This window comes from Octodon degus, unplaced genomic scaffold (assembly GCF_000260255.1).
Source record: "Octodon degus isolate 3935 unplaced genomic scaffold, OctDeg1.0 scaffold00055, whole genome shotgun sequence".
Classification (NCBI taxonomy): Eukaryota; Metazoa; Chordata; class Mammalia; order Rodentia; family Octodontidae; genus Octodon; species Octodon degus.
Window position 1 is genome coordinate 3,112,243 of NW_004524631.1, and position 15,418 is coordinate 3,127,660.

General features: G+C 34.8%; 1 protein-coding gene across 1 annotated transcript in view; it reads left to right on the plus strand.

The window, feature by feature from the left end:
• Window positions 1-15,418, plus strand: part of Spata16 (spermatogenesis associated 16) — a 308,782-nt gene that overhangs the window by 25,947 nt on the left and 267,417 nt on the right. Inside the window, exon 2 of the mRNA XM_004633441.2 lies at window positions 8,293-8,918. Coding sequence (XP_004633498.1) covers window positions 8,310-8,918 — 609 coding nt within the window. The 5' untranslated portion in view covers window positions 8,293-8,309. The remainder of the gene's footprint in view (window positions 1-8,292; window positions 8,919-15,418) is intronic.

A 15,418-nucleotide genomic window follows, 5' to 3' on the forward strand; every position in this document is an offset into this window, starting at 1 on the left:
TTTTTTACAACAAAACAGTCATTTATTTATATTTTTGGAAAGTTAGTAACACATAAAACTAGGTTGCCTAGTGACTAATAGCTGACCTTAACCAGACATGATGTTTATCTCCGGAGTGAGGGAACTTGTTTGCTTTAGGGACTGAGGCCTAGACCCACCTACACACATTTGATCGATTTTCTAGTTTCATAGGTCCCAACATATCCCCCTTTTTTATTTTGCTTTATCAGAGATGGGTGTTCCACTGCTGCTAGAGAAGCTGTATTTAGAGAAGTCTTTAAAGAACGTTTTCATACTTGAGGCCAGTCTAAACATTGTAGGCACTTGAACTCAAGAAAACAACCCAATAGAGTCCAATAATCCATAAAAGTAGTGAGTTATCAGTACAATTGGCAATTTTCCAAAGTTGTTGAATAGAGCCTTTTATAGCTCAGCATATTAATATGGTATTACTTTTATACCTCTTATACTTTTCTGCTTGATGGTTAAGACCAAGTTAAAGCAAGACCTATATAACTAAAAATGTAACTTTGGTATCTAACATGGTCAGTCAAATACCCTCACATTTTACCCTGGGACTGTACAGCACCTTGCAGATCTTTTGTCAGTGTTAGCCATCTGATGAGTCACAGCTATTGCATGACCAATTTGCTCTCCGTGAAAGCTTGAGAGAAATTTTTCACTCTAGGTGACTCTCCCTAATCACGCTATACATTGTCAATCACTTCCCTCTGTGGTCCCATAATCTCCTTGATCAGAAAAACTTGGGACACCACTGCATTACAGGGTGTCACAGCACACATTCTCTTATGTCCTGAGTCCTCACTGACCTTGAAGGACTGGGGCCAAAATATTGGCTATCATTTTAGCCCAACTATTTCTCTAATTTTTGGTCTGCCAACTTTAGTTGTGAAACATCCAGAAGAGAAGCTTAATGATATCATTACACTGTAACAAAGGGAGTTGAGCTTAACATCACTATCTGTCTGAATATCAAATGCCTTAGACATAAAATGGAACTGCTATTTTCCAAAAACCATGGATATTCCACAATTTAAATCCCTATATAATGTGAAAAAACAATGACACATTTATTACACAGAAATTTAGAAATCAGACCATATACAACATTGTAGCAAGACAGTTATATGACATTTTTTGTGTCTTCTGCTTTCTTTTATTACCTTTTATTTACAATCACTTACTTTAAAGAGAGTATAGCAATAATTGATTTTAATAGTAATTTGATTTTAGAAGCAGTATGCATTCAGACGACCAAAGTGGCAAGTGTTTCAAGCATGGTTTTAGTAGTACACATTGCTATCCTCACTATAGTTGCTCAGTTCACAGATATCAGAAATAGTTAGTCAGGATGAGAATTGCACCCATTAACCACTATTTTCAAAAACCTGATAGAAATTTTTAGGACCACTGCCTTCACTATCTTGTTTATATGAATGTGTGGCTTTGCCCCTGCCATATTTCCTGTCTTTTCTATTTTCTCCCTCTTCGTTATTTAATCCTTACGTTCTCTTTCCCTCTGTGTTATACCTTTCATTTTTATTTCTTCTTTTGAGTTCTTATATTAGGGAGACAATACAATATTTACACATGTGGGTCTGGTTTATTTCACTTATGAGTATAGGTTCAAGTTGCATCCACTTACCTGTGAAGGCTTCGAGTCCATTTTTCTTTATTGTTGAGTAATACTCCATTGTATAAAAACCCTGCATCTTTTATATCCATTCCTCAGGTGATGGGCATTTTGGTTGTTTCCAAGGTTTAGCTATCACAAATTGTGCTGCTATAAACATAGGCTCACATAGGTTACTATGATATGATGTTCTCAGTTCATTTAGGAAAATTCCAAACAGGGAGATAGCTGGATTGAATGATATTTCCAGTCTTAGTGTTTTAAGGAGTCATCACACTGATTTCCATAATGGTTGCACCAGTCTACATTCCCACCAGCAGTGGAAAAGGGTTCCTTTTTTCGGGAGCCTCTCCAAATTTTTGTTGGTTGATTTCTTTATGAGAGCCATTTTTTTCTGGGGTGAGATGGTATCTCAATGTTGTCTTAATTTGCATTTCTTGAATGGCTAGTGATATGGAGCATTTTTTCATGTATTTGTTTGCCTCTTGCATTTCTTCCTCTGAAAAGTGTGTGTTTATCTCAGATGCCCATTTTTGGATTAGGTCTTTAAATTTTGTGACCCTATTTTTTTTTATTTCTTTATAAATACTAGATAGAAGACCCTTGTCTGAGTGCTCATTAGTTAAGATTTTTTTTCCAAATTTGTGAGTTGTCTTTACACTCTTTTGGTAATTTCTTTTGATGTGCAGAAACTTTTCAATAATAGGAGGTCCCAGTTGTTAATTGTTTCAAGTAATTCCAGTGCAGTTTGATTTTTGTTCATGAAGTGTTTACCTACCCCTATGTCTTCAAGATTTCCACCTAATTTCTCTTTCAGGAGATATAGTATTCTGTTTTAATGTTTAGATCTTTAATACATTTTGATTTTAGCTTACTGCATGGTGATAGACCTGGGTCAAGTTTTAGTTTTCGGCATGTAGAGAGCCAATTTTTCCAGCACCACTTGTTAAAGAGGCTATCTTTCTTCCAGTGAATATGTTTGGCTCCTTTGTCAAACATAAGATAGATGACTGTGTTTGTAGTTGTATCTGCATTTTCTAATCTGTTGCATTTATCTTCTGGTCTATTTTTTTGCCAATACAATGGTGATTTTATCACAGTAGCTTTGTAGTATAATTTCAAGTCAGGGATTGTAATACCTCCTGCTTTGCTTTATTTACCAGGACTGTCTTTGCTATTCTAGGTCTTGTCTGGTTCCAAATAAATTTTAGGAGTGATTTCTCTAGGTCTGTAAGGTATGTTGATGATATTTTGATAAAGCATGCATTAAATCTGTATAATGCAAATTTCACTGTGACTATGGCCATCTTCATAGTGTTGGTTCTTCCTATCCAAGGAGCAGGGAATATGTTTCCATTTTCTAAAATCCTCTGTGATTTCTTTATTCAGAGCACTGTTTTTTTCATTGAATAGATCTTTTACCTCTTTAGTTCCTAAGTATTTCATTTTTCACAGTGCTACTGTAAAGGGTATTGTTTTGCTAATTTCTCTCTCATTCTGTTTTTTATGTGTTTAGAGAAATGCTAATGACATTTGGGAATTAACTTTGTATCTTGCTATGTTACTGAATTTGTGTATTAATTCTAGGAGCTTCTCAGGGCAGATTTTCCAGTCTTCCAAGTAGAGCATCATGTCATCTGCAAATAATGATAGTTTAACTTCTTCTTTACCTAATCTTATTCTTTTTATTTTTCTCCCTTGTCTAATGGCTCTAGCTAATGGTTCCAGAACTATAGTGAGTAAGAGTGGTAATAGAGGACATCTTTGTCTTGTGCATGATCTGAGAGTTAAAGATATCAGTTTTTCTCCACTTATAATTATGTTAGCAGTTGGATTGTTATATATGGCATTTATCAGATTGAGGTAGAGGCTATCTATTCCAATTTTCTGTAGGACTTTGATGAGTGTTGAACTTGTCAAAACCCTTTTCCGCATCAATTGAGATGACCATGTGGTTTTTGGATTTGACTGTATTGATATAGTGTGTTATATTTATGGATTTGCATATGTTGAACCATCCTTGCATCCCTGATGAATCCTACCTGGTCATGGTGTATAATCTTCTCAATGATTTGCTGCATTCTATTTGCTAGGATTTTATTGAGGATATTTGCATCTATGTTCTTGAAGGAGATTGGCCTGTAGTTCTATTTTTTTTGTTGAATCTTTCTCTGGTTTTGATATCAGTATGATACCTGCCTGGCATAGGAATGACTTTGGGAGTAATGCTCCTTTTCATAGTCATTGAAGAGTTTGGGAGTATTTGAATTATATCTTCTGTAAATTTCTTGTAGATTTCATCTGTGAATGCATTAGGACCAGGACTTTTCTTTGTCAGTAAGTTTTTTATTACATTTTTAATTTCATTGGTTGATATTGGGTTATTGAGAGTTCTTACATCTTCTTGATTCAGTTTTGGAAATTTGTACCTTTCTAAAAATCTATCCATTTCTCTATATACACAATTCTGTGACAGTAAAGATTTTTAAAGTAGTTATTGATGATCTTCTGAATTTCCATAGGATCTGTAGTAATTTCACCATTTTCATTTCTTTTTGCTTGAATTTGTGTATTTTTATTTCCTTTTTTCATGAGGTTAGCTAACTGCTTATCAATTTTATTTAGTGTTTTGAAGAACAGGCAGAGGAGAGGGCTCAGTAGAACAAGTGCTTCCCTGGCAAGCACAAGGGTCTGAGTTCAATATCCGTTTCTGACAAAAGAAAAAGAAAAAGAAAAAAAAAATGTCTTACATAGTTGGATGCTCCTGTGTTTAATGCATACATATTTATCACTATTATCTCTTCATTTTCTATTTTTCCCCTAACCACTATGTAGTGGCCTTCTTTATTTTATTTTATCACTCTTGGTTTGAAGTTCAGATTGTCTGCAAACAGGATTACTACCCTCATTTTTTTCTGAGGTCCTGGGGTATGTAATATTGTTTTCCATCCTTTGACTTTTAACCTGTGAATTTCTCTATAGGTTAAGTGTGTTTCTTGTATGCTGCATATTGTTGGATTTTGCTTTCTAATCCACTCTGCCAGTCTATTTCTTTTAATTGATGAGTTGAGTCCATTTACATTGATCATTGTAATTGTGATGGATTGACTTGTGTTTGACATGTTGTTTTCCTGCTGTTTAGTTACCTATTTTTCTGCTGTATTTAAATGTGTGTCCTATTTGGTGGATTCTTTTCCTTCTAATTCGTGGACTTGTGGTCATTTTGATCCCTCTCTAGAATATCTTTTAGTAGTCTATGTAGGGTTGGCTTTGTTGTCATGAAATTCTTTAGTTGTTCTTGTCATGGAAATATTTCACTTCCCTATTAAACTTAAAAGAGAGTTTTGCAGGGTATATCAGTCTATGTTGGAATTTTCCTTCTTGAAGGACTTGAAGTACTTTGCTTCATGCTCTTCTTAACTTGATGGTTCGTGAAATATGATGTTTTTCTGATGGGTTTTCCTTTAAATGTGATCTGTTTCTTTTCTCTAGCAGCTTTCACTGTACTGTTTTAGTGCTGAATTTCTGGGATCTTGATTATTCCATGTCTCATTATGGTTTTAATTGGGTTGATGTTATTTGGAGCTCTATTTGTTTCACTCATCTGAATGTCAGATTGTTTCCCCATATTTGGAAAGTTTTCTGCTATTACTTCTGCCCATATTATTTTTATATTGTTTGCATTGACACTTTCTTCCTCATTGATGCCCATTAGTCTCACATTGCTCATCTTTGCATCATCTTGAAGATGCTGAATTATTTTTTCCTGCATCCCACTTGTTTTTAAGAGATCTCTTCTTACATTTTTACTAGCTGCAGTAGTGTCTTCAAGATCTGAAAGTCTATTTTCATTTTCTTTCAAATAGCTTGTGATTGAGATTTTAATTTCCAGTATATCTCTTTGAATCTGTTTCATGCATTCTGTTTTTTTCCTATATTGCTCATTGAAGGATTCCATCATTTTTTATTCTCTATTTTTTAGTGTTTACTTTAGAAGCATTTAGTAATTCTTTCATTATAGTTATCATTTCTTTTCTTACTTCAGAAATTATTTCTGCTCTGATTTCCTCTATACCTTGGTGCAGTTGTTTCTTTAGTTCAGATGCAATTATTTCAGACTTCTGGACTGTGGCTTCCAATCTCTTCAGTGCTATTTTCTCCTGAATTTGCTCTGGGTGGGCTCGGGTCCCAAGACTGCATTTTGCTCCTTCTCTTTGTGATTTTGTGTAGCACTGTCCTCTGACCTTTGGTGTAGAGCTCTTGTGTAGTAGTTACCTTAGCTCCTACTGATATTATTACCCAAAGGAGATTATGTGGTTAAGGCAGGTTCAGCTTTGTATTTACAGTACTACAATTAGTAACACTAATACTAATTAGCAATACTATTAGCAATTACTAATAATGGGTAGTAACGTTTAACAACTTTTTGTTATTAATAGTTTTGTATCTTAGATCATAAGATCTAATATTATGACTGTATAGCTAAGCAGATGTAAAATTGGGAATTTGTATTTAAATTAGTTCCCCTAAGATCTGTCTGATCACCTCCCCTTGATGTCCTTGGAGACTTCCAGGCAGACTTTTACCCCAGTTACCTGTTGCCCTCCCTCTCAATCAAGAAAAAAAAAGAGAATGCTCTCATAGATCTGGGTCTAGCAGTCTGTCTCAGCTTACCAGGTCTGGATCTACCAAGTTTGAACTTGACCAGCTTGGCCTGGCTTGGGTCTGGCTGTTGTGCTTAGCTTATTCCTGTTGTAACCCATGGAAGTGAACGCACTCTTCCCCACTGGAAGCTGTTCTGCTCCTGGATTATCTGGCCGTGTCTTGCCCATAGCCTCTCTGCTGGGAGTTCCACTGCAGGGCTCCACATCAGGCCTGACCATGTGCTGAAGGGAGGTACCAGAGGGCAGCAGGACCCTTGTGTCAACCTACATGCCAGGCCTTGCTGCTGGCTGGAGTTGGGAGGTGGGAGGTGGGAGGTGGGAGGTTCTGGTCCAAAAAAAATATTTTTCTGTCATCACTTCATAGAAATATGACTCTAATATTTCTGTATACATAACTGGGGAAATAATTATTCTATTATATAATTCAACAAATTAATTTCTAGATAACAGTTGTTGGAATTAACAGAATCTGATGTTTCTATAGACTATCACAATAGTTTCTTTGATATGTCCATATCTCATCTTAACCTCTTTCTGAAAACACACATGGACCATGATGGGGAGGGAGAAAGTACTTCAAAGTTTAGGGCTCCTGGTGAAGGTTGGTTTCTTTCTTTGCTTAACTTGACTTTCTTTAGAGATCTACTGGGTCACAGTTCAGTGCACTTTAACTCTTTTCTACAGATATACTTGTTTATTTCAAGCAAAGAAGTGAAACTAATCAACAATAATTACAAAAGAATAAAGTGTAAGAAGCCACTCAAATTATCCTTGCAAATAAAAATAAACAAAAATGCTGGTTTTTATCTGTTATCTTATTATTATATTTCACCATTCTTTCTTACTATTTTCTGTTCTATGAAAAACAGATAATTTCATATCTGTTGTCTGATCTGAATCTATTCTTATCTATCCTGAAGAGCAACATGTTATGGGGACCTATCCCAGAAGAGCAGTGAGGAGCAGTAGCAGGGGGCAAAAAGCAATCTGAATGGGCAGCTTTTGCACGTCTCCAACAATGTGATCTTGGTTAAGAAACTCAACTTCTCAGTCCCTTGGTTTCTTCTCAAAATGTGGACTTTTATTTCAAAATCATTTCCAGATTAGTACATGAAAGGTATGAACTCTCTCTCTCTTAAAAAAAGAAAGAAAAGGAACAACTATGCTAAATAATCATTAGATCTCTGCACATTTAATATTTTGAAACAAATGAGTATGCATGTAGAAACTTCTGAATCAAAAGGCATATATTTGTAACAATAGTACTTTAGGAAAGCACCTCATCTTCATATAATACATGGTAGCTATGATAACTCTTACAAAAATATTAGCACTAAAACTCAAGATGATTATGTATCACCATATTACTGAGAGGATGAAAGTCATGTTCTACTTTAAAATCTATTCTAAAAAAAAAAAAGCACTTGTCTTTAAAACCATTTAAACTTGAGGTTTTCATTATTAATGAAAGAAACAAATTGAGGAAACATTGTGTTCACATTTCTGGAAGCTTTTGAAGAAGCAGCTGTGATTTCTTTAGCCTTCCAAGTCTATTATGCAGGTTAGCAGTGTAGTTTATAATGAGTTCTAGACCACCTGCCTTTCTGAGGAAATTAATATAGAGATGGACTTTAGAGAAGTTGTTTTTTTGTTCTCCATGGCTATGTACAAGATTTTCCTGCTCAGTGACTTTGGGTGTGTCATAGAAATGTTCATTCAATGCTGTGCAGCTGAAAATTATTTTTTAAAGCACTGCCTAGATATGTTTTGGATAAATATTTATCTTGGTCAGTTTTGAGATTAAAACATATACTTCCCCAATTAAACAGTTAGTTCATTTAAATACAGTTTTATTTCAAGGTGATAAATACTTGTAATGAATAAAACAATATTTCAAAAGAAATTGGCTGTAGAACAAATCACTAGAATTTCAAAGTATTGCTTTAATCATTTTCCCTTTTTTCACCTCTCCAGGAGTTTTTTGACGGGTCATGGAGTCAGGAAGCAATAAAAATTTGGAGAATTCAGTGAAGAGAGTCTGTCATGACAAGCTTATTCCAAAAATAAAAACAAGCAAGAAAATGTCCACCTTAGCAAATTCTCCTACCACCCTGGAAGTGCCACCAGAGATGAAGAAAAAGTGTGGAGACAAACAAGTAGCACTCACACCTGAAAGAATAAAAATGGCAAAAAGCATCAAAGAGAAACAAAACAATGATTTAGAGAAAGTGGCTTTTAAACGGAAAGCAGAAGGTGAAGAAAAACCAGTAAAGAAGGAGGCAAAGATAATGGAAGTTGATAGTCAGTTAAGCACCATGCCTCTTCCTCACGTCCTTTTAAAGAACATAATGGACGTGGAAATGAAGTTGGTCTACATTGATGAAGAGGACGTGAAGTATGAATTTGTGGAGTCCTTCCTGTCTCCTGGGACTCAGCCAACCTGCCCAGCTGTGGAAATAGTGGACCCTTTGAGTGGATCTAATTCCACTTCTCAGCCTCAGATTGACAAGTGGCTTCAGGTAACCTTAAAGGATGCCAGTTCTTGCTACAGGCAAAAGAAATATGCAGTGGCCGCTGGACAGTTTAGGACAGCACTTGAGGTATGGGATTAAAGAAAATATAGATTGGTGACAAGAAGCCATGAAATGGAAAGTTGCAGTTACACTGAGTGGTCCTGATTATGTCATAATAAACAGTGATCATAAGGTGAAAACATTTAGTATCAAAATTAACATACATAAAATAAATAAGCTATGCCTGCAAATTAATACCCTTGCATTCACTTGACATACAGAAAGAGTCCTAAAAGTATACCTCTTGCTTTTTCTCTGTCAATAAACCCAACAGTGAATGGCAATATATATATATATATATATATATATATATATATATGCAGTTGGTTTTGCAATTTGACTGTACACCTGTATATAAAGCCATAAAATTTTAGTGCAACATTGTTAAGTAAACCATAGATGCTCTAGAAAAAAATGTAGTTAATGAGCATATGAACTGTTCCCTTTTGGTATGTCTCCTACATGAGTGAACAACCATCCTCACATTTTTAGCAAGGGCTAATCCTTTGTACATGATATTTACTACAATAAAATAGCACCATTTTACTTTACCATAAAACTTTACTTTCCTTTTTGTTCTAGTGAGCCTTATGCATAATTATTTTTGCATCTACATGCAGTTTGTCAATAGAATTTATTAGAATAACTTGCAAACTAAAATAAACTTATGAATCACCCTAAAACACAAAATAAGTCATGAAAAAAGTACCCACCCCTCACACACTGAACCTATACAGAAGAACTAAGATGTGTGACTAGAAGTCCCAGTAGCCTAGCAGTATTGGTAGCTGTGTATTTCATCAATTACTAAAACACATTTTACCTACTAAGCATTGGAGATATTAAAAAATTAATAAAGGCATGGTTCCCCTCCTCTAATAGTAAACATTTAAACAAAGGTGCGTTAAAGGGGTGATTGATACACAATGGAGGGGGGCAAAGGAGAGTCAGGTGTCAATGCGACATGCTATAGTGGAGGCTTATTAAAGTACTTCTTCATTGTTATTTGCAAGTTAAAATGACTAAATCTATAGTGATTTGTTAATGGGAAATACTAGTAATGCTGCCCCTAAATATTGGAAAAGAAACAAAGGGATGCCTGAATAGTTACGAAGTTATGAGGTAGCATATAAATAGATGCATCTAGAAACATTTCTGTTCTAAAGTGTTATCTATACACATAAGAGAAATGTAATTCACTAAGTAATCTTCTAAATGTTGAAATAAGTGCCGAGAAATCTGAGCTATCCGCCAGCCTCTGAGAAATCTTTCTACTGTCCTAAGAGATAGCGTCCAGCAGTCTCTGGCCAAGGAGATGATGCTAAGGAGAGACAGCATGACTACACCCACACATTCATGCATTTCTGCCAGGGCCATTTTTAGCTGATTCTTTTGGCCAATAGAAGAGAGTCATCAGTATAATTTGAAAGACAGAGAAAAATCATTATTTTAGCATTGAGAAAAGAAAAAACAAGAAATGATGTTATAAAATATCCAAATTAAGATTAGGTAGAAGCAAAAGATATTTGCACTAACTGAAAGAAAATATGCACTTTTCAATAAAATTCAGGATGCCTCTGTTTCTCTCTCTGTCTGTCTCTGTCTCTCTCTGTCTCCCCCCACCCTTCAATCCCCTCTTTCTTCTTCCTCCCTGGATTTTTGGAAAAGTGTTGGATGCTGACAATAATTACTGGTAATTAACAAAGGTAATTATTTTGAGACCAAAACTTAGCTTAGACATCTGGCCCAGCTTTATCTAATTATCTTGGGAGTTAACTTTGAAATTTTACCTAGAATGTCTTTTAATAAACCAAAGCTACTGAGAATAGAAAAGAATAGCTTCTTTTTAACTCTTCTTGTTCTAATAATACTTTCTGATGTTGATGTGTATTGTTTAATGTGTCTGCCTCTTTTCCTCATGTCCTAAAACAGCTTTGAGTAGGAAAGATAAATGAGAGACACAAGACATAATGAGAATGAGATCTGAAGGATAGATACACCCACAAATACTTAAGCATATACAAATTAGTGTTAGATTTAGCAGCAAATGAGAGGCAGAAATCGCAAAATGTAAGTGCCTGAAATAATCTAGAAGTTTATGTCTCTCTCTCATAGATGTATGTAGTCCAAGGCCGGTACAGTATTAGCACCAGGGGCCCTGGCTACATTTTGTTTCTTAAAGAGTTGCTGTGAACTCAGGACCCAAGATGGCTGCTCCTGGGAGTCATAGCATTGCAGCCAAAAGAGAAAAAGAGGAAGGAGAGACACAGATTGTCAAAGCATACTTCATAGAAGTTGCACCCACAATTTCCATTTCTTTCTATGGACCAGAGTTGGATATGTAGTCACACATAACTTTAAAGCGGACTAAGAAATACAGCTTTTCAGACAGCCCTGACACTCAGAAGTTCTGATACTAAGGGCAGAGAGAATGGATATTGAATAATATCTCTCTCGTGGAGTATTTATTATTTGGGAGGTGTTTTGCAGTATATAAAATGCTTGTCAAATGTGGGCAACACCATCAGCTGTAAGAGTATGGAGAAGACTAGATAGAGTTAAGGTAAGAGCAGAAAAATTAAATAGAAAAGTCAGAACCAGAAAAAAGACTTGGAGATATGTAAATATTTACTAATTGACATGATAATTTCTAACACATCCAATAAACCCTTTTTATATGTTAGCTTCTTTCTGCTCTTGACAAAATATTCAAAAGAGATAGGTAAATTTATAATAAGACTTCGTAACAATTAAGATAAAATGGTATGCAATGATTCAGAAGACAGTTAACTTCCACAATCAGTCAATATTTGTCTTTCAAGATTTCAGGAAATAGCTGGCATTTATTTAAATATGCTGCATAAAATAAATTATTATACCATATAAAGCTGAATAGTTAATTATATCATTCCTTAGGTCTATAACCAACATATCAGTTGTTCTCAAGTTTTATCTAATCAATCATTATTTTTTCCTGCATTTGTATTCAGATCAGAAGTCAAATCATTGACAGAAAAGGAATAAACTGAAGATAAAAATACAAATTCACTAATTTTATGCCTGAATGTTATTTCTTTGTAAGTTTTTAAAGATGACTGCCCAAAGCCACTAACTATAAAAATAGTAGGAGTTATTCAAGGGAGAGTACAAGATTAGACTCATATTTGTATACTAGACAATATGCACTACTGTTCAATAAATTATTTAGCTATCCATGAAATTTAAGGAAATATTAATTAACACAAATTCCAGATATACTTTCATGAATAGAAAAATAATAAGTATAAAGACTTCTAAGAGAATTTAATGGTCAAGCAGTGTAGTAATCAGACATTTCTTGTAACTTCTGTGGAAAATGAATTATCAAAGATTTTCTACACTTGTACCGTACAACCTAGACGGATACCACCATTTCAACTCTAGTCATGGAAGTTTAGTAATTAAATCTTCTATTTTTTTAATTAGAACAGATCTATACACACCCTTGAAAACTCACAGCTTCGAACAATTCTATTCAAGCTGTCAAAAAAAACAGAGCAAGGCTTAGCCCTTTCCAACTGGAACTTTCAATTCTTATTTCATTATACAGGAATGAATTCCTTGAGGTGCTAATCTTTTTAATATCTTGGTGCTGTAGTCACTGATCTGTAAAGTTAAAGTAATAACTCATGCTAGAGAGCTCTTTCTTTGTGCCAGGTATTATGGTTTCCATTCAGAAAACATTTATGTTCATTATTTGGTTTTATTGTCACAACAAGCCTACAATTTTTATTTCATTGCTAATGAAGATAAAGGACAGACAGGTCATATAACTTACTCAAAGACCCACACCTAGAAGTGCAAGACCTGAACCCAGGTAGCCTCATATCATAACTACCAGCCTCACCACCATGACTTGGTTGATAATACAGTGTGACCCAGGCCATTCGTGGTCTACAGAATTAGAATCTACATCCAACAGACTCTAGTCAGCCTTGTATATATTTCAGTTTGAAAAATATCTCTGCTCTGTCCCACACTGAACAACCAAAATACTATATTTTGGATCTTGAATATCTCCTAAAGGCCTGTGTGTTAAAAGATTGATCCCTTGGGTGGTGCTTTTGGGAAATGCTAGAGGTGAAGACTAGTGGAAGGTATTTTAGGTCATTGGGCCATGCCTTGAGGAAGACTGAGGAATTCCCCACCCAGATATCTTTCCCTTTTGGTCCTTGGTTCATGATGTAAGAAGAAAGTTGCTCCAGCCCACAAGACCATTGTAATAGTGTCTCTATTCACAGTCCCATAACAAAGGAGCTGGCAGTCATGGGTTAGAGCCTTCAAGACTGGGTGCCAAAAGAAACATTTTCTCTTCATAAGTTTGTTATCTAGGATACCATATCATATTGCCAAAAAGCTGATTAACATGTGTATCCTCCATCTAATACTTTATCATTTGGCCTCTAGTGCTCTTCTATCTCCAATAGTATTTTCATAGGAATGAATTTCCTTTAAAACAGCCATTCCAATAACAATGTTTCAGAATTTTGGGACTTCAAGGACCTAAAAATTTCTTTCTTAAAAAATGTGTGTTAGGGAAAGCGGATTGATATTTCATTTATATTGTGCAAAAACATAAAAATTGCTATTTACCATCATTATTCCATAAGATACAGAGCAGTTTAACACAGAAAATTGGGAAAAAAGGAAAAGGTTATACTTTCATAATAAATAAGGTTTTAAAAATAAATTACATTTTAATTTTATAGAAAGCTTACTAAGCTATCCTTAATTTTCATTTCCCCTTGAATTGCTAAAACACAGCTCTGAGAATCAACTTTGTAGAATTATTGTTCTAGAACACATTCCCTTTATGGTAAACATTAGGTATCCAAGACTATTGAACCCGCACCAGGGGCTTCTTATAAGATTACTTCCAGTGTAATGGAATTTGGTATGAAGCAGGTCCATTTTGGAGCCCATTCAAGGGGGTTTATTTAATGAAGTAGCAAAGATATCTCATTATGGGGCAGCCTCACCTATAATTGCTCTGCTGAGAATAATTCTGTAGCAAATCTCTAGGGCATAAAAATGTGGATATCCCAGAAAGCTTAATTTAAATGGATTCTAACACAGGTATTTCTTGTGCAACCTAATCAACAAATTAAGAGTTCACCAAATTCTCCGAGGGCTTGGGCTGTTACATTGCATAACCCTGGGTTTGATTATGACCACAGTATGCATTTTGTAGACTTTGGGGCTCCAAAGATTTGCATTAATATAATTATGGGGAAAAACTCTAAGGTAAATATAATTATCACTCCCATTTTACAGATAAAAACACTAGTGCTTTAAAAAGCTAAATAATTTAAAATGTCACAGTTAATCTGTGGAGAGACTGTGATATAATCTAGGTGCCCTATCTGCACATCTGGAAAATTTTACACTATTGCTTTTTCATATTTAAGGTACATAAAAATTGTACAGCAATCTTGTTAAAACACACATTCTGGTATATCAGGTCTCGAGTGAGATGCCCTATTAGGGTCCAGGCTCCTGTTCCATGGACTAGACTGGCTCTATTCCAGAGTACTAGTAAGTTCTCAAGTGCCTTCCATCATCTCAAGCAACTCCAAACAAAGCAGACCCATAAATCTAGCTAGTCCTTAGGTGCCCACCTGGGTCCAGAGCTGTGATGAACAGAATACTGGATATGGAGTCAGATTACCTGTGTTTGATGTTGTTTCTGATGCTTAACTGCTATGTGATGCTGGGAAACTCTCTTAACCTCTTAGAACACAACAGAAATAAAGACTAGTGCCTAGCTGTAAGATACTTTCACATACCAAGAACTACTTTCTGAAAAACATGATGAGCATTAAATCTATACAGGTTGTCTGCACACTTCTCAAATACCTCATTTCCCCTGCATAGTACATGTGTAACTTAAAACTTTTGCACTCCAAAGAGTTTTGCTTAAGTCCATGATTATTACAATTTTTTAAAATCCATGATCCTCTTTTTTAATTAACATTACCCATTTTCACTCTTCTTGTAACTGCTTCTTAAAATTCAAACAAGGTTCAAAATAATGCATCATTTTCTACTTTGCTCCCCTTTTCAAAGGCAGTGATCCAAATCATACACTATTTTAAACTACTAATTGCTTCTGACAAAATTTAATACTTAAGTGTACAAATTATTACAGTAGAAATGCTTCATGTTTTGTAAGCTTCCAGGTATAAACTGACTACTAAAGACTGTGTTTTCAAGATTAGACAGTTCAGTTCACTTCATTTGATTGTTGTCATCTTTAGTCCATCCTGGGACACCATAATGAGTAAGTATTTTGTGATAAAAGATATTTTACTGTTAGCAAATTTATATGATAGGAAAATATAAAATGATTGCCTTCCTTACTCTCAAAAATAAAATTAAAAATCTACTTATTTTTTTATATTTAAACAGAGATTAAGTAAAACATCTTTAAAAAACTAAAATTTGAAATTATAAGAAAAAATGTTTACTAAGACCATTAACATTTACCA